The sequence below is a fragment of the Ursus arctos genome, unplaced genomic scaffold (genome assembly GCF_023065955.2).
Source record: "Ursus arctos isolate Adak ecotype North America unplaced genomic scaffold, UrsArc2.0 scaffold_16, whole genome shotgun sequence".
NCBI classification, from domain to species: domain Eukaryota; kingdom Metazoa; phylum Chordata; class Mammalia; order Carnivora; family Ursidae; genus Ursus; species Ursus arctos.
In genome coordinates, this window is record NW_026622830.1 from 23,071,533 (window position 1) to 23,089,397 (window position 17,865).

The 17,865-nt window shown below is 51.9% G+C and overlaps 2 protein-coding genes across 3 annotated transcripts in view; one reads left to right on the forward strand and one right to left on the reverse strand.

The window, feature by feature from the left end:
- MMP24OS (MMP24 opposite strand) overlaps window positions 1-17,865 on the forward strand; it is a 39,862-nt gene that overhangs the window by 6,846 nt on the left and 15,151 nt on the right. For both annotated transcript variants that reach the window (XR_006409998.3, XR_006409997.3), the window contains exon 3: window positions 8,569-8,822. The gene's annotated coding sequence lies outside the window, so the exon portion shown is untranslated. The remainder of the gene's footprint in view (window positions 1-8,568; window positions 8,823-17,865) is intronic.
- Window positions 1-17,865, reverse strand: part of MMP24 (matrix metallopeptidase 24) — a 41,977-nt gene that overhangs the window by 5,773 nt on the left and 18,339 nt on the right. Inside the window, exons 3-7 of the mRNA XM_026503364.4 lie at window positions 14,315-14,431; window positions 12,315-12,619; window positions 4,912-5,073; window positions 2,783-2,997; window positions 589-727 (exon numbers count right to left, since the gene is read on the reverse strand). Coding sequence (XP_026359149.2) covers window positions 589-727; window positions 2,783-2,997; window positions 4,912-5,073; window positions 12,315-12,619; window positions 14,315-14,431 — 938 coding nt within the window. The remainder of the gene's footprint in view (window positions 1-588; window positions 728-2,782; window positions 2,998-4,911; window positions 5,074-12,314; window positions 12,620-14,314; window positions 14,432-17,865) is intronic.

A 17,865-nucleotide genomic window follows, 5' to 3' on the forward strand; every position in this document is an offset into this window, starting at 1 on the left:
GGGGCTCCGTGGCTGGTCAGTGGGTCTTCTAAGCTCTTCCAATGCACGGCACATTCCCACAGTACTACTCTGTTACCCAAGCTGTCCCTTCCCCTTGGACTGCTTTCCTCACTTCTCACTATCTGTATCTTACCCTTCTGGCCTGGGCCCACCTCAGGATAATGGAAGTGAAACAACCTAGCACCGGGTGGGCATGCCACACGCTAGCTCTCCCTGCCCCCTTCCCTGACCTCTCCAGCCTGTGTAGCCTTCTCCCAGCTACCTCTTACAGAACTGCTGGGATGGCCTTCCATGGAGCACTGCAGGGTCTTCAGGTGCCTGGACCGTCCAGTGTGGCTGAGCCTTGTTATGCCACCAACCAGGCACACACAGACCCTCAACAATCACTTTGTGTCTTGATTCCCCCAGACTGTGCTTTGCCCACCTGCAGCGATCTGTCCTGTAAGAAGTCAGTGTCTCTGTTAGGGCCAGAGGGGCCCTTGGAGGGCATCTGCTTCTCGCCCCACCTCTTTCAGTATGCAGATGGGGAAAGGGGGTCCCAAGAAGGTCAGAGAACTGTCCCAGGTCTCTCAGCACAGGCTGTATTACCTTTGAAGAAGACAAATCTCCCATCGGCCCTTTCGTAGGCTGCATCTATGCGGGCGGGCAGGCCCTTCCAGAACTGCTCGATCTGCATCGGGTAGCCCTCTTGCACCCGGTTATTGCGCAGGCGCCAGAACCAGCGATCCTGGGGGTAAAGGGGAGGGGTGGAGAAAAAGGCATGGCAGGCCCTGCCTCAACCTAGTGATGATCTCAGCTCGGGGGCTCAAGCCCCAATAACCCAAAAGCTTCCCCTGGGCCCAGCCTTGCAACCCTTAGTGATGTCTGTCCATCTACTGCTTCTAGCTTCCAGTGCCCTGTGAGGAAGACAGGATGCCCATGAACTCTCTTCATATAAGCTTTCTGATGGCTCTTGCTGCCTGAGGAGCCATGAAACAGACCGCAGACAGGCCTGGTGCAGGGATAACATGTGGAGGAGCTGGAAGGGATGATGCCGGGGCCCGGAGTGGCCACACGAGGGCAGCAGAGTGTCACTGACATCCGAGGGCCACTCCCCAGGCTGGCCACTGAGCCTAAGCAGAGAGCTCCCCGAACTGGCTGGTTCCACCCAGCAGGGCAAGGACCCTGGGAAGCAAGCTGTGGGTGCTCAAGACCTGGGTGTGAATTCAGGTTCCTCCACTCAGAGCTGCATGACTGTGAGCACAGCACTTCAAAGCGCCTCACCTACAAATGTGGGTAATAATGGGGATCAGGTGAGAGATTATGGGTAAAGTGCCTTAAAACAGCAGGGGGCACAGAGTCGATGGTGAATAAATGGCAGCTCAGTAGGCCAAGTGTCTGATCAAAGCCCTGTTCTTCAAACTAGTGTCTTGTGCCTGTGCAGCGCCCGTGGCCGGTAGGCGGTCTGGGCAAGGCCTGTAACCTGCCAGGACCTCAGTTTTCTCAGGTGTAAATGGGGATGATAAAACTCAGACTTGCCTAGGAGCCGTTCAGTGGGGGATCAGAGTGCAGAAGAATGAATGTGATGTGTAAACGATGGCTCAAAAACTAGAAAAGGTTTTCTTTAAGGTGTTTTACAAAGTACTTTCACACTGAGTTTTTTAAACCTTAGTTTGACTTTCGTAAGTCTGTTAAGTAGATGTGAGATACAGCGAGTCTTAAGGAAGGCCAAGTGACTTTCCTAGACCTACTCTGTAAGAGGCAGGATTGGCGTTGACCCCTGTCGTCTGATTCTTGCTCTGTACTCAAAGCTTGCTGGGAGAACTCCCTGAGAGGAGTGGGGCAGCCCCCCACAGCCACCCAGTGTGATGGAGACACGCTGGCCAGATCCCTTCAGTGGAGGGCTTGTTGCCGTGGTGGCCCGGGATGTGGTCAGCAGGCTGTTTTCAACTGCCAGACTATCTGGGGGTGGCCTCAGCCTCAGAGAGCTCCCCCAAGGTCATACCCCTTCTCATCCAATGACTGAATGAAGCAGGGGGTACAAAGTCCCAGCTTTTTGGGCCCCATGAGGGATGACTCCGATGGGCCATTCTAGCTCCAGAGCTCCCTGTGGAGGTGGCCAGCTCTGCAATGGACCTACTGGCTGCTTATCTCCTGCCAGTCTTGCTTCCTTCCCTCTTTCCCACAGACATTGATCCCAAAGGTACTTCCTAATCAAAATCCTGCATTCCAAACACTGTCTCAGAGTCTGCAGCACACCCACCAAACAGGCTGCCACCTGGTCAGCCCATGGCTGAAGTGACAGGAACAGGACAAGTGACAAGATGTAGCCTGGCCAGCTTCCTATCGGGCATCCCTCAGTACTGGCCTCTCAACCCTGGCAGGATCTGGAGACAGACTCAGCCACCACCGTCCCAGCCCCTACTCCAGGCTTCTGTCTTCACGGCCATGCGCTCATGTGGTCTTCATATACTCTCTATTAGGGGAATGACTCCCAGCTTTCAGATGGAGAAACTGAGGTCCAGAGAAGGGAGGTGACTTGCTCAAAGTCACTGACCAGAAGCAGGTCTCCAGCACTTTCCCCTAGCATTAACCCCTGGGAAGGTGTAGGATCACCAGTCTACCCACCTCCTTTTTGGAAACAAGTCAAATCATCCGGCAGCACCAGAAAGGGACCCCGTGTCCTGGCCACTGGGCCAGCTGCCGGCTAGGCCCAAAGGAGGCCTAATCCCAGATCAGCAGGCTTCTCCTGCTCCACAGAGGGGGAACGAGTGGGAGGGGGACCATCTGGGTATGGCCTTACCTTAAACACAAACATCTCGCCTCGGAAGAGCGCCACTGTGTTGAAGTTGCCATCACAGATGTTGGGTTTGGCACCCGGTGTGGATGGCCGGTCCCCCAGGGGTGGCCGAGGGGGCCTGGGCTGGCGCTCATGCTTCCTTTCACTTGGTGAGTGGATCCTGCGGACGGGGAGCGTGGGGAGTGGTCTTGTGGGCTCCAGGGGCTCGGCTGGAGGTCCTGGAGAGAGGGACTGCATCTTAGACAGGGCCTCCCAGTACCCGTGCCTCGTCACCACCCAGGCAGCACTGGGGTCTGTCACCCACCAGCCCCCTGTTCCTCCTCCCATTTTTTACTCTCCCCCAGTCTTTGAGAAAATAGATGAAAAGAGCCATGAAATGGGACTCTCATCTTTCCACCCACAAATCTGGTATCTTCTCTTCTTCTCTTCTGTTACAAGAGAAGAGCATGTCCTTTCTTAGGCTCAGTGTCCCATACCATCTTCCTCTGTGCCCTCCACACATGCCAGCCTCACTCGCTCTCCCCTTCCTTCCTTATCCTGCTCCAAGACAGCGTCTGTCCTGTCTGTCAAGATCTCCAATGACCTCCATGTTGCCAGATGCAAGCATTACTGACTCAAACTTTGGTGTGCATCTGAATTATCCAGGGATTTGGATAAAATGTGGATTATGACTCAGAGGGTCTGGGGTGGGGCTTGCCATTCTGCATTTCTTCAAGCTCTCAGGTGATGCCAGGGTTGCTGGTCTGAGGCCCACACTTTGAGTAGCAAGATCACTTTTCCAGGAGCCTGTACTGACTTGGTTTTCTTTCTGCTTCATGGGCTGTTCCTTCTCTACCCCCTTTGCTGGCAGCCTTTCCTCGCCCGCCCTACTCTAAAGGTTGGAGTGCTCCTGGGTCCTCTCCTCTCTATTTTTGTCCCCAGGTCAGTTTTCTCACTTGGACAGCGTATCAGGATCCCTGGGAGAGCTTTTAAAACGATGCTCAGAAGGCACCCGAGACCAATTAGAACCCAATCTCTGAGAATGTGGGCACTTTTTATTGAAATCCCAAGGTAATGCCAATGGGTCCCCTAATTAAGAATTGATTAGCTCTAAGTGATCTCACCCAGGTTCATGGCCTCAAAGACCCTCTATTGTCGGGGCTGTCCAGTAAGATGTTCTATGATGGCAGAAATGTTCTGTGTCTGCACTGTCCAATACAGTAGCATCCAGCCCTGTGTGGCTGTTGAGCACTTGAAATGAGTGACTAGTTGTTAGTGTGACAGAGGAACTGAAATTTTAATTTTATTTAATTCTAATTAATACAGATTTAAACTTCAACAGTCACATGTGGTTGGTGGTTAAAAATTGGACACCTAAGATTCCAAATCAATACCCCAGCCCAGATCTCTGAGCAGCAGATGGGTAAATCCTATTACCCCACAATGAGAAAAGCCAGAAATCTTGGTGTTATCCTTGACCCTCACCCCCATGTTTGATCTATCAGCAAATCTTGTCCATTTTACTTTCAAAATACCTACAGTCACCACCTCCCCTGTCTGGTCTTCACTGCTTCGCTGAAGGAGATCCTGCCCATCCTCCATGGTTCTGATTGGGGCCCTCTGTTCTGTGAGGTTCTTGGGGAGTCCAGAGGGAGCCCTTCTCCTGCACTTCATAGCCTGGGGGCTGAGGCGGCCTGTGCTATGCTGACGTGCATTTGCTCAAGTAACTGGTCTTCCCATCTCAACTGACTTGATAAGAATAAGACCTTCACATACCAGTGTGAACAGAGAACTGGGAGGGAGGCCTTTCCTATCTTATCAAAATATCAGTCTGGCTTCTCATTTTTTCCTGTTTAAGGATCTCTGGACTAGAGGTTGGGGGTCCCCTTGAGAGTGTAACACAGGAGGCGAGAGGGAGGTATATGGAGGGGGAGGAGGTAGAGAAGAGGGAGTGGGTGGGATTCCGCTCACTTCTGGCAGCTCAGACCCTCCCTGTGGTTTTCCAGTGGGTCAGGCAAAGACCTCAGAAGTCTGTAAAGGTCAGACAGCCGCTATGGTGATGGATGTCAGTGCCCCCGCCCCAACCCCTCAGGCAGGTAGTCACAGTCCAGCCCCGAAGAAGGAGCAGTGGCCCCCTCTCCCCTGCCACACACCGTAGATCTTCTGGATGCCCTGGAGATCATCCTGAGGCAGTTTGAAGTTGTGTGTCTCCATGTACTGGTAGAAGGGTGCCATGATGGCACTGGGGTCGTTGGAGTGCTCCAGTCCCAGCGCATGGCCCAGCTCGTGCACAGCCACCAGGAAGAGGTCATTCCCTGTGGAGAGGGGGGTGGGGAGGTGCCCAAGGCACCCACTTAGGTATCAGTCAATCCATTGCTTCAGCAAACACTGAGCAAAGACTTTGTGTCAGGCCCTGTGCTGGACACTGGGATCTACAGAGAAACCCTATACAGTCCTGCCTTTTGGAACTCTCGATATAGTGGGGGATTTGGAGAAAGAAAGAAAATAAGTGAGATTAATGTTCCAGGTGCTTTAATAGATGTCTGTAAGGGTCAAGTGAGGTTTCGGAGAAGGGAGGAGTGATTTAAACTTGAAGATGTTCAGGGAAAGCTTCATAAAGGTGAAGTTTAAGTCGACTCAGGAAAGATAAGAAGTTAGTCAGGAGAAGGGATTCAGAGGGTAGGAGAGGGAGGGGTGGGGGTGGCATTCCTGGCAGAGGGAAGGCTATAAACAAGATCCAGGGACAAGCAGGCTCATTCCACTTGGCTCTGGAACAAAGCACGAGGGGAGGGCAGAGAGAGAGATGAGGTCAGCCAGCCTGGCAAGTGGGGCTCTGTGATGCCACGCAAAGGAATTGGGGTCGGCTTCTTAGCCAGTGGGGGGTTTAGGCAGGAGTGGGGGTGGCAACGTGATGAGTCACTCTGGCTGCGCTGTGGCTGGAGGAGGGATGGGGGGAAGGAGACCAGAGGTAGGGCATCGGTGGGGCTGGGTTGGAAGCTGGGAGAAGGGTCTGGGTGAGAGATGAAAAGGGCCAAGCCAGGGGAGGGAGTAGGACAAGCAGAGGGGAGGTCAGGGGGTGGCAGGTTGGCAGTCAGCTTCAGGAGGCCCAGGGGCAGGCAGGGCCCTGATTGCGAGGCAGCGCTCGGACTGGCAAGACCTCGGTCCTGAAAGAACTGAACCATGGCCAAGATCAAGGCAGGGACTCAAATGTGAGTGAAAACAAGGTCCAGGTGCTGAAAGTGGGACACGGGATTCCGAGCACGAAGCTTAGGCGGCAACACAGTACAGTGGTCACGAGTGTGGGCCCCTGAGCCAGACAGATCTTCATTTTCAGCTCTGCCCCACCAGCACTATGAACTTGGCCAGCTGGTCTACCCTCTGAGCCTCAATGTCCTTATTTGTAAAATGAGGAGATCGTACCTACCTCATAGGGTTGTGTGAGGATCGGATAAGATAATATGTGGAAAGGGCGTGGAGCTGCATGCTAGCTGTTGTTAGCATACAGACGATGAAAGCTTGATGGCTGGAACAAGCCCATTGACCAGAAAGGAAGCACAAGGCCAGGAGGATTCCAGCTACCAGATTTTCTTAAGCCAACTCCTCTGAGCCTCTGGATCGGGCCTGGGACAGAGCAAGGCCTGATTTTGGGGGTGGGGGTGGGGGGTGAAGTAACCCCAGCTTTGGGAAAGGAACACAAGGGACAGGGAGTTGGGCAGGCAGTTGCACCGATAGTCCTGACCCCTGTCTGTCCAGTTATAAACTCTTGCTTGCCTTGACCTCTGGCCTTTGAGCCCTGCCTCTCATTGCCCAGCCCTAAGGCATGTTGCAGCTCCTTCCCGCCACCTCGAAGTGCAGGGGAGGCTGCCAGGAGCCCAGGAGGTGGTCAGCAGTCCAGTGCCTACTCTGGCTCCAGTGTCACTGGCAAAGTTGAGGGCCCGGTGAGGGTCAGATGGGGCTGGGGCTGGTTGCTGGCCTTTCTGGTTAAGGTCTTGGGAAGAGAAAAGAGTTTTTTGCGGGCAGACCCAGACACGTGCGTGCCCGACTCTCTGCTGACGCCACCAGTGTCTTCAGCGAAGTGGGGATGGGCAAGATCAGTGCAAGGTTGGCCAAGAGCCTGGGGCTGGCCTTCTGCTGGGGAAGGGCAAGCTGGCAGGAGGAGGCCAGGCCGCCCCCAGTTCCTTCCTCAGGTCCTGGTTTCTCTGGCAGCGGGGAAGGGTGAGCTCATCTCTCAGCTCCATCCCAAACAAAGGCAGCTACTAGAGCCAGCGGAAGGCAGCTCTGCTTCCTGGGGGCTGGTCCTGCCTGGCTCTGCTCCTGACCTGTTCTTCGACCAGGGACAAGCTGTTCGGGCCTCTTGTCTCCTGACCAGGCTCTTCCTTGGGGGCATCCACAGGGATCTCTGCTGGGAACCAGGGAGCAGGCCTCTGAGCACTTGGCAAGACTCTAAACCTGTGTCCTCAGCCTGCGTCTATTCCTCTGATAGCCTCTGTGCCAGGGTCTCTGCAGAGAACAGGAGTCAGCCCTTGAAAGAAAGAGGACTGTGGGTTTCTTCCAGGGACCAAAAGGCAGAGAGGAGCTGGGGAGCTGGCACCCCCCTGCACAGAAACCAAGAGACTGTTTAGTGGGGGCTGCTCTGGGGAGATGGAAGGAGAGGAGAGAGGGGCAGAAGAACTCCCTGGAGCTTGTGAGGGGAAAAGCAGAAGGAGGGAGGAGATCCCAGTACCTAATGGGCAGGAGGCTGTTAGGGTCTTCATCCTCCAAGAGGGTGAGAAGCAAGGAAGCAGAGTGGTTGGAAGTGAAGTCTGATGGAGCCAGACTGACACGAGTCACAGCTCCGCCATGTCACAGCCGTGTGACAGTTTAAATCTCTTCCTCTGTAACATGCAGGGAGTAACGGTACCTTCAATCTAAGAATGGGGGTGAGGTCAATGAGGCAAGGTATGTGAAATGCTCACACTGCCTCCTGGCACAGAACCACGGATTACTGTTAACCAGCAGGCTCACACGGAGCTGTGTGCGAGAACCAACATCCCCGAGAGGGAGTGTTCCCATGGGCTTCGAGCTCAAGTCCTAGGGCCTCCTAGCAAGTACCCAAACGTCTTACTCAGCTACTCAAATATACCTTGTCTCTGCTCCATTTCCTGTTCTTGGAACCTCTGTATTTGTTAAATCCCATCTCATTGACCCCTCCAACCCCCAAAAAGGTTATAACATTTCCCTTTGCCTCTATTCTTTTGCCCTTGCTGTCCCCTCCAGCCAGAATAGCCTTACTCCTTCAAAGCTCAGGCTCACTGCCACATCTTCCAGGAAGACTTCCTTGATTCCCCCCACTGGCAGTGAGTGCTCCCTCCTCTACCTCCCCAGCAGTTTATCTGAATCGTCTCTATGGCACTGACCCCTTTCCACCATCCGTGGCAGCCACTAGCACACGTTCTCTTCAGCCCCGGGACTGTGAGCTTCTGGAGGGCAGGCTTTGTGCTGGACAGAGCTGGGTGACAGCAGCCAGGATGGAACAGTGCCAGATGTTCCGTAGTTTTCCAGGTGTGGTCCTTGGACCACCTGCCCCAGAACCACCTGGGGTGATTATTAAAAATTCAGAGTCCTGGGTTCCCACCTGGCTCTGCCACTTGCTATATGAGGTTTTATAACCACCGGGAGCTTTACTTTCCTCATCTGCTAAAGTGAGATTATGATCCCTGCCTGGTCTAACTCCCAGGGTGGGGGAAGAGTCACAGAAGTCATTGCCGAGGGACTCTACTCTGTGAGGGTCTGGGCTCAGTGACTCTCCCTGTCTTGTCACCTTCCCCCAGGGCTGGGCTCCCTTCTCATCAGAGCTTAGTGAACTCAGACGTCAGTGCTTGACTCACTGAAAAGAGATGAGGACAGAAGGTGCCTGGAAGCAGCCCCCGAAAGGAGCTGGAAGGACGCTGGCCCAGACTGCCCTCCACACAGACTCGGATGACGTGGACAATCGGACTCGCCCTTCTGCCCTCACATGCAGCGGTTCTCGGGGAGAGCCTTTGAAACACACAGATGGAGGCAGCTTCTAATTCAGGAGCTCGAGGTAGGACCTAGGTAACATTTTTTGTTTTTAAAATATAAAGTCCCCCAAGTGACTTATAGTGATTGGGTCGGGCTGACAAACCCGAAGCAGCTGCTCAACCTCTGCACCACTAGCAGTGGGACAGCCGAATGTCCCCGTGCGGGGCAGGAGGGTCGACCCCCCCGCCCCCGACTTCGGAAGCTCTTGCCCAAAAGGGAGTCTAGTCAGGCCTGTAGGTCTAATGACCAATATTCAGGATGTAGGAGGAAGGGAGGTGTGTTAAAGGCAAATCTGAATCTCATCAAGCCAAATGACCTTACTCAGGACAAGTGACACGGTTCCTTCAACGGGGCCGGGGGGTGGGGAAGCGAGCCGACTGCGTAAACGAAAACCACTTAAGAGACGTCAACCGTGTATGCCATGCGAGTATTGTCTGGGTCCGGATGCAAGCAAACAGCTGTAAAGGACGTTTTTGAGGTGATTCTGGGAAAATGGACCCAAACTGGGAATTGGATTTTAAGAAATTATTGAAGATTTTGTTGGGTTTCATAATGGTTTTGTGGTTGTGTTAAAAATAATCTGTTAGAGGTATGTCCTAAAGTATTTACAGGTGAAATGATACTGTGCCAAGGATTTTCTTTAAAATACATCAGCCAGAAAATAAAAGTGGCAGGGGGAGAGAAGGTGAGGTGGCAGTGACATCATGTGGGGAATAGCTGAAGCAAGGTGGTGGGCGCCTGGGGGTTCATATTATCATTATCCCTTCTTTTGTGAGTTTGAGGTTTTCCATAATGGAAATTTAGAAGGGAGAAGAAAGCCAATAAACACAAAGTTCCCAGGAGGCTCCAAGTACTCCCTCGCTGAATTTATGTGGAAATTAAACGAGATAATATACAGGTGCTCCATAAATCTTGGTTCCTTTCATCTCCTTCCAGAAACTGTCCTAGGGCAACCTGCTGCATTGCAGTTCACCTGTCAGGGGCCTGTTGCTAAGGTTAGGGGCTGCATCTGAACAGTTCATGCTTGGCTTTCCAGAGCACAGAAAAGTCCTGACTCTTGTCCAAAGAAGATATTGGCCATACTGGATGATCTATCAGAATTGGCAATTGTTCTTCAGGATGGGGTGGGACAGGCGGGAGGATGCTGAGATTGTGCCCACACACAGGTCCCAGCTCCTTCCCACACATGCCACCAGAAATTCTTGGGATTTTGAGATGTGGCCCAAGGTCTCCAACACAAGGAGGGCTTGCAGACAGTAGAAACCCCAGAGCTGGGAAGGGGAGGGCAGAGTTATTAGGAGTGTCTTCCCTGTGCCTCCTCTGGCCAACATCCCTTTAAGAATTCATTTGTCTCTATCAGGGCTATAACTAAAATCTTGTCAGCTAACTGTGCCTGGCATATAACAGGGCTCAAAAATGTTAGTTTCTTCTCCTCACACTTTATCAGTTAGCACAGACAGCCCTTCCTTGACACTGATTCAAGAAGAAGGGAAGAAAGAATAACTGTTCAGAAAGCCAGGAAGCACACCCAGGACATAAGGAAGGGGTAGCAGGGCAGAGGAAATGGTGCCAGATAGCAAAGAGGACCAACATTTGAAGGGGGCAAGAAACAAAGAGAAATTTAAGTTTCCTATCTTTGCCGAGGCTGAGCCTTGGCCAAACCACTCTTTGACAGATAAGCCAAGAGCGGCCGATCCTTGATTCACACAATGATCTGAAATGTTCTCAAGGAGGCTGTCCCCATCCCCCGACACCAGACTCAGCCTGAGGAAATGGGCCTGTAAGAGTCTGCTCTCAGCCTGAAGCATAGCTGAGGAGAGAGAACGCCCTGTGTTCCCAAACATGCCTAAGTTTAAGAATCAGAATGCCCAGGGGACGGGCCTGGGAATCTGTTTATAACAAGAACCACAGGTGATGCTTATGACCAGGCAAGTGAGGGAAACTCCGGGGATCAAGACAGTATTTCTCAAGGTGATGGAACGCCTACATCAGAAGTGCCTGGAGAATTTATTACACCAAGTGCAGATGTCCCAGAATGAGAGAGTCAGAATAGCAAGAGGTTAGGGGCCTGGAACCTGGAATGTGCATTCTTTAGAAAGATTTCTGGGTGATTCCGGTGTGCCCTGCAGTTTGAGAACCATAGAGCTTAGCTTGGTAGCTAAGAGTATGTGCTCCAGGGGTGCCTGGCTGGCTCAGTCACTAGAGCATGCAACTCTTGATCTCAGGATCATGAGTTTGAGCCCCACGCTGGGTGTAGAGGTTATTTAAAAAAAAAAAAAAAAAAAAGAGTATGAGCTCCGGAGTCATAATGCCCAGGTTCAAAGCCTTATTTCACCATTCACTGACTAGGGGACTGTAGGAAGACTACTTAATGTTTCTATGTACCTTGGTTTACCTATCTGTAAAATGGGGATGATAATAATAATATATACATACTACATAGCACATGGAAAGCACTTGACACAGGCCTTAGAATATCAACATGCTAATCGTTACCCGTTCTCATCTAAAAGCCAGAATCCTCTATCCCTTTCTCCTCCAGGCTCCCTCTGCATTTTCTTATTTCCTTGGTATTTCTGCTACATCCTTCAGTAGTCTGCTTTGTGACAGAGTGACTTATGCACACGTTGTCTCCCCCACTCAACTGTGGACTATCAGAGGGCAGAGACTGTGTCTTTTTTGTTTAAATGTTTGAATACCCTCCCCCCCACACCCCGCCCTGGGCTGTGTATCATGTTACACTAGTGTTGGAATGGGTCTTAGAGATCACTAGTCCAGCCCCTCATTCTATACACGAGGAGGCTGAGAGGGAATCATGTGCCCCTAATCACACAGCTAGGTGGTTGGACTGTGGCTTGAGCCCTAGTGCTGCCAGCTACCAGCTATGCCATTTGAGCCCCAAGCCCTTTCTCTTGAAAATGGGCATAATGATGTACACTTGCTTACTTACTAAGCAAGTGCCCTAGGAGTAAATACTGACGAGGAGTGCTTTTGCAAGCTGAAGAGTATTGTTACTAGTACTGTACAATCTGACCTGGCTCCATATAACATTCGCTGAGCTATCCACGGATACTAGAGTGATTCTGGGGCCCGTTATTCACCCGTGAAGTTGACATAAAGGAGAGAGAGTCAGGCCGTCTTGTACGATGGCCTTTGAAGCCCTTACCAGCCAGGCCAGAGCCTACCACTTTCAGACCCCAAGTTCAGCTTTAATGACTTTTTTACCTCTTCTCCAGCCTCTGATCCATTACTTCATCTTATTCGTGGCCTGACCCCTCCCTCTGGACTCACCCCCCTTAGACCATTTACTAAGAGAACTGACCCGACTCCGTGGATGGATCAGTGTTGAACATTATCAGAGACCGCAGTTTCCACCCTCTTAGGTTCTTAGTTCTTGGGCCTGAAGCTCCAGAGCAGGAAACTCATCTGTAGCATCCCAAGCTCTTCCTCAGGACTCCCTTCCCTGACAACTGAGCAATCCAGGACTGACCCCCTGTCCCCCTCATGGCCTTACCATCATGGTTGGCGTTTCCTAGTGTCCACGGCTCATCTGAGTCAAAGTGAGTGTCTCCTCCAATCCCTGGGCCAGGAAAGTAGGCGTGGGCCAGGAATCCCCCTTCTCCATCAAATGGGGAGCTGTCGCCATGGAAACCAGAAGCAAAGAAGATCATGATGTCTGCCTCCTTCCGGTCACTTTTGATCTCATGGTATGGCACCTCTTCAAAAGTCAGCGGGGTCACCTTCTGCCAGACATCGAAAGCCTGGCGAATTGCTTTCCGCGTGTCTAGCTCGCCCACCTTCGGGGTATAGTTGTGGATGCTGGTGAGAGAGGGGAGGGTCATTAGGGAGGAACAGTCAGAGTCAAAGGCCATACAGCCCAGTCATCTTCAATTTTTGAACCCTAGGATTCTGCTGAGGTACCCCTGGGGTTGAAGAAGAGGCCAGGCGGGCAAGGCTCTGGGTCTGCACCCCTGCCTCAGTCCACACAGCTTTGCTTTAATCGAAGTCTTATATCTGATCTCTCACAAAGCTTGTGTTGAATACAGAATTCCATTCCAATGTGCAGGAAACAATTAAGTGGGGAGATAGCATTTTCTAAATTTTAAGTTTTTCTCCTAATACATAAAAAGTATTTATAAAACATAAAAGTTATAGAAATATTTAAACAGTGGAGAGTTTAAGTGAAACATCCCTTTTACAAATATTTGGTACCAACTACCCATCTACTGCTTGTCTACCTGGGACGTTGGTATAGGGTGGTATCCGATTCAGTCAGTTAGAGACTCAGTGATTTAAGATTACACTAGCTATTTGAATGGTTCTCCATAACAGAGCAACACTCCTGGGTGCTCTGTGCCATGAACACCTGGGTAAGGATTATTTACCCATTCTATAGGTAAGGAAACTGAGGCCCAGAGAGGCCGAGTGATAGAAGTTAAGGTTAGAAGCCAGTTCTTTCTCTTGATTCATTCTACCTCTTCATGAGACCTTCAGAGTCTATCTGAGTTTCTAACTCAGATTCTTCTTATGTTTCCTTCTCTTGTCAGATTTCTGGAAAAAATCCCTTTCTGGTCTCTATAGCTCATCAGCAGAAGAGCCCTTCATTCTTCAGCTTTAAGAATCTCTGCCTTAGGGGCGCCTGGTTGGCTCATTCAGTTAAGCGTCTGCCTTCGGCTCAGGTCATGATCCCAGGGTCGTGGGATCGAGCCCCGCGTCGGGCTTCCTGCTTGGTGGGGAGTCTGCTTCTTCTCCCCTCTGCGCCTTCACCCCCACTCGTGCGCGCTCTCTCTCTCAAATAAGTAAATAAAATCTTTAAAAAAAAATTTTAAAAGGATCTCTATCTTGGATCCTACCCCTGAACCCAGGGCATCTACCTGAGATGGAATCAGAGCCGTGAGAGTGCCAACCGGAGCCCATCTGAGCCTGGTCTGTGCCTGGCCTTTGCCTCAGCCCCACCCTGCACCGTGATGTCTGAGTCTGCTGTGCTGGGCTCCGTCATCCCTGCCCTTGGTCACTGGTCTGACATGGACAGTGATCCTCTCCTGCCCTTGGTTTCCCCGCATAGTTCAGGGGCGACACTGTGGCGATTCAGTTCCCTTGGGAGACAACTGGATCTGTGCTGGGAAGTTCAGGTGAAGTCCATGGGGCTCAGTGAAGGGCTCCAGATCGAAGGGAGTGGGGTGTGGCAAGCAGCGAGGGGGAAAGTGCGCTCAGCCCATTTTTTATCACAGCGGAAAGTTGCTAAACAATCCATACCCCACTTCCTGAAAACTGTAGGAATCGAAACAGGACACAAACCAACCTGAAGTTGGAGACACAGCATCATCTGGAAGCCCCAAGGGGGACGGATCACAGGCTCTCAGCACCTGGTCCTGATGCCCACATACCTGGCTCTCACCCCGCTCACAGACCCACCACCTGCAGCAGGAGCCTCTCAAACTCAGGCGGCGACAGAACCGGGGCGGGGGTGGGGTGGGGGACAAGGCCAGGGAGGAGGAGAGGGCGTCTGAGCACCTGTAGGTGATGTGTTTCTGCCTCCACTTCTGTCCTGTCAGGGCGTAGCGCTTGCTCCTCCGCCGGCGGCTTAGGTGGGGGTGATCAGGGACACCGCATCGGGGCTTCTTCATCCACCTGGGCAGAGACAGGACACACACACACGCTGTGCTCACTGAACGCTCTAGGCACGCAATGCAGCATTCCCAGTCCCAGTCTAAATGGCAGCGTGCAACCACGCCCTGGCTGCGGGGGCCCTGGCTTTGATGGGTTCCCCCCCATCGGGAGCACCATCGACCGATTACTTGATTCATTCACTCACAACGATTAGGAAGACACGGGGTTGCACTCGAGCCCGGGGGTCAGGGGCATGGGCTTGGTAGTTCCAGCTCCACCACTCATCGTGGGAGCCCCGGCAAGCCAATCCTTGTGAACCTCAGTTTCCCCATCTGAAACACGAGAATTCTAGCTCTCGCTGTTCTTAGGTTGTAGCAAGCCTTAAGGGAGGGAGTATATGTGAGAATACACTGTAAATGGGATTAGGTCACCTCACTCCCTGCTTTAAAACCATCCAATGATTTCCCCAAACACCTAGAATAAAATGCAAACTCCTCACGTTGGCCCACAGGGACCCACATGATCAAGCCCCCGTCTCCGAGTCAGATGACACCCTCATTCCCCCTCCCCCATACACTGGCTCCCAGCCACAGGGGCCTTCTTGCTGGCCTTGCACATGCTAAGATGACTCTCAGGGTCTTCGTTCCCTCTGCTAGCAAGGCTCTTCTTCTTCACGGCGTGGTCTGCTCCCTTCCTTCTTTAAGGTCTCTGCTCAAATGTTACCCCTTCAGAGAGGACTTCCCTGCCCACCCTATCTGAAATAGCTTCCCCCTCCCATCCTACAGCGATCTGTTCATCCTGCTTAATTTGTCTTCATAGCATTGATCGTTGCCTGAAATTATATCATATATTAGCTTTTTTGTGTATTCTGTCTCTCTTGGCGGATGCTAAGTTCCATGAACACAGGAACCTTGCCTGTGCCGCGCCTAACACAGAAGGTGTTTGCTAATGATGTGCTGAACGAATGAGGGAATGAATCAGAAGTGCCCGGCAGTAGAATGGCATAGCTCATAAGACGGCAAATTCCCTTTCACGGGAGCTGTTCAGAAAGTGGCTAAACAACTGTAGGTCTTGGAACAGAATTCTCTGCAGCACTTAGTATGCTGGGTTGTGATTTTAAATCTGTTAGGCTACCGCCTCTAACAAATGGCAAATTCTTTGAGGACTGGAATGGCATCGTATTCATCATCGTGTCCCCAGAAGCTAGCCCAGTGCCCGGAACTAAGTGAATCCTGGTAACTTTGTCGTTAGGGTAAGTGACATTAGGGAACCGTAAGCTTGGGACATATAAAAAAAGGCACAGCGTAGGAGATTTGAAAAGATCGTTGTTGATCGGGGCCCAGGCCACCCTTGCATTTTATGTCCCATGCTGGCCTAATGACCAACTCACTAAAGCACAGCTTGAGACAGCTGGAAGGGGCAACAGTCCATCTCTTGTGCGTTGCTGAAAGCAGTTGCCGTTGGCGATATAGAGAAAAGGAGACAGAGACTATTTCAACCAAATATTAAAAGCCCCTCGAGGGACTTAACCAGGTCTTACTCATCTTTGCAGCCTTCCTATTGCCTCGAGTGCTTCTCCTCAGAAATCAATACTAAAACACACAATAATAACAACATCGTGTATTGGTATAAACGTTTCTAATTTTTACAGTGCGTGGGGTTCTTTTAAAGACATTTTTTGATTCTCAAAACAACTGCGAGGTGACCAGAAATTATTTATCCTCATTTTTGCCGAGGAGGGAAAAGGCACACAGGTAAATTGAGTAACTTGCCGAATACGGCAGTTGAGGCAGGACATGGACTTAGCTGAAGGAATAAATGAATGAGTAATTAATGCAACTTAAACAAAACAAGCCAACAGAAGCTGGGGCTTTTCTTTCCTCGGGCTCTAGCACAAGGTTGGGCTCAAGGATATGCTGAATGAAGGAATGTGTGACGTTTCCTGAGGGAGGCACTCAAAAAGTAGTACTTAAATGGCTGCCCTGGCTTCCTTTCCCTGACAGTCCTTGGGAAGAACCAGGAGCCGCCTCTGTGACAGCGAGGCTGAGCCAGGCCTGGGAGGGCCCCCCGGGAGGAAACAGGCCCAGAGAAAGGCAGTCACTGCCCAAGGTCACAGAGCTGCAACAGAAACTAAGGTCTTTAAATTCTACCCCCAAAACAGCCTCCCCACTCAGGTCTGGGTTTAAGCGTGAGCACCTTCTCTCCCTTGTCCTGCCTCCAAGACCACGTTCCCTGCCTTCCTATGAAGAAATGGGGGCAGTACTGAAAGTGGGAAATGCCATCCTCCTCCCTCAGCTTGTTCCCTCCACCTCCTCCTCTCTCCGTCCACCTGCCACTCTCTGAACCCTGTCCAACAGGCCTGGGGCTTTCTGGAACCGAGTAAAACCCAAGGCCAGGTGGTGCCTCAGCAGAGACACCAGTGCTCCTGCCCCAGGATGCACCGCCACGAGGCCTGCACAAAGCCCTCAAAATAACCTCTGCTTTGAATATGGCCGGGCTCTCTGTAACCAGCTCACTCCGGAGGCCACAGGGCCACGGCATTCACCGTCCTCACGCCATCATAGCAGCAGTCAAACATATTGTCTCAGAAGTTCACAATCTCGCAGAGAACCCGAGGAATAGAAAATGATCGTACAGAATTAGAAGATCATAAAACCTCAGACTCAGCCCAATTTTAACAGCTTAGAATAACGGATCTAGAATTTGAGAGCCGTAATCTAGCTCTCCCCTTCGTAAATGCGCAAGCGGAGGCCCAGAGAGATGATTCTCTCAGGGGGTGACTCACACCCTGGGTGGATCGAGCCTGGATCCACAATCACCCACCACCTCCCTGCACCCCGCCTTGGGGTCCTGCTCCCTGCTTCCACCCGGGCTTGGGAGCCCCCTCCCCACCTCGTTGGGACCCTCCCCCAGCTCAACGCCATGGCTTCATGGCGGCAATGGCTTTCCTTGTGTAGCTTTAATGACTTTTATGTCTACTTCTCGAACAAATGTAAGGATGCTTAATTCTCTGCCATCCTCAAACAAGCAAGCAAGCAAACAAACAAACAAAAATCTATCTACCTCTAGCTACCCTCTATTCTTCCCTCACTGTTAGGCTTCTAGAAAGTTTTGCCTCCACTCGCTACCTCTACCCCCCACTTCCCCTCCTCCCACTGCAGTCTGACCTTGTCTCCACCAGTCCACAGAGCCTGCGCTGGTCTCCTCGCTGCTGAACTCGGCCCATGCTCTTCGGTCTCCCAACTGATCGCTCTGCAGCAGCTGGCCTGCTGACCACCCCCCTTCTGTACCAGGACACAGAACCCCTGGCTTCCTCCACCCCTCTGGCTGCTCCTTCTCAGCCTGCATCCTGGGTTCCATTCCCATCACTTGTCTCTTCCTCCTTTTTGTACTCCCCCCGAGGAAATGCGACCATCCTCATGGTCTGGCTTCTTTGTTATCACCCCCTGAGTATT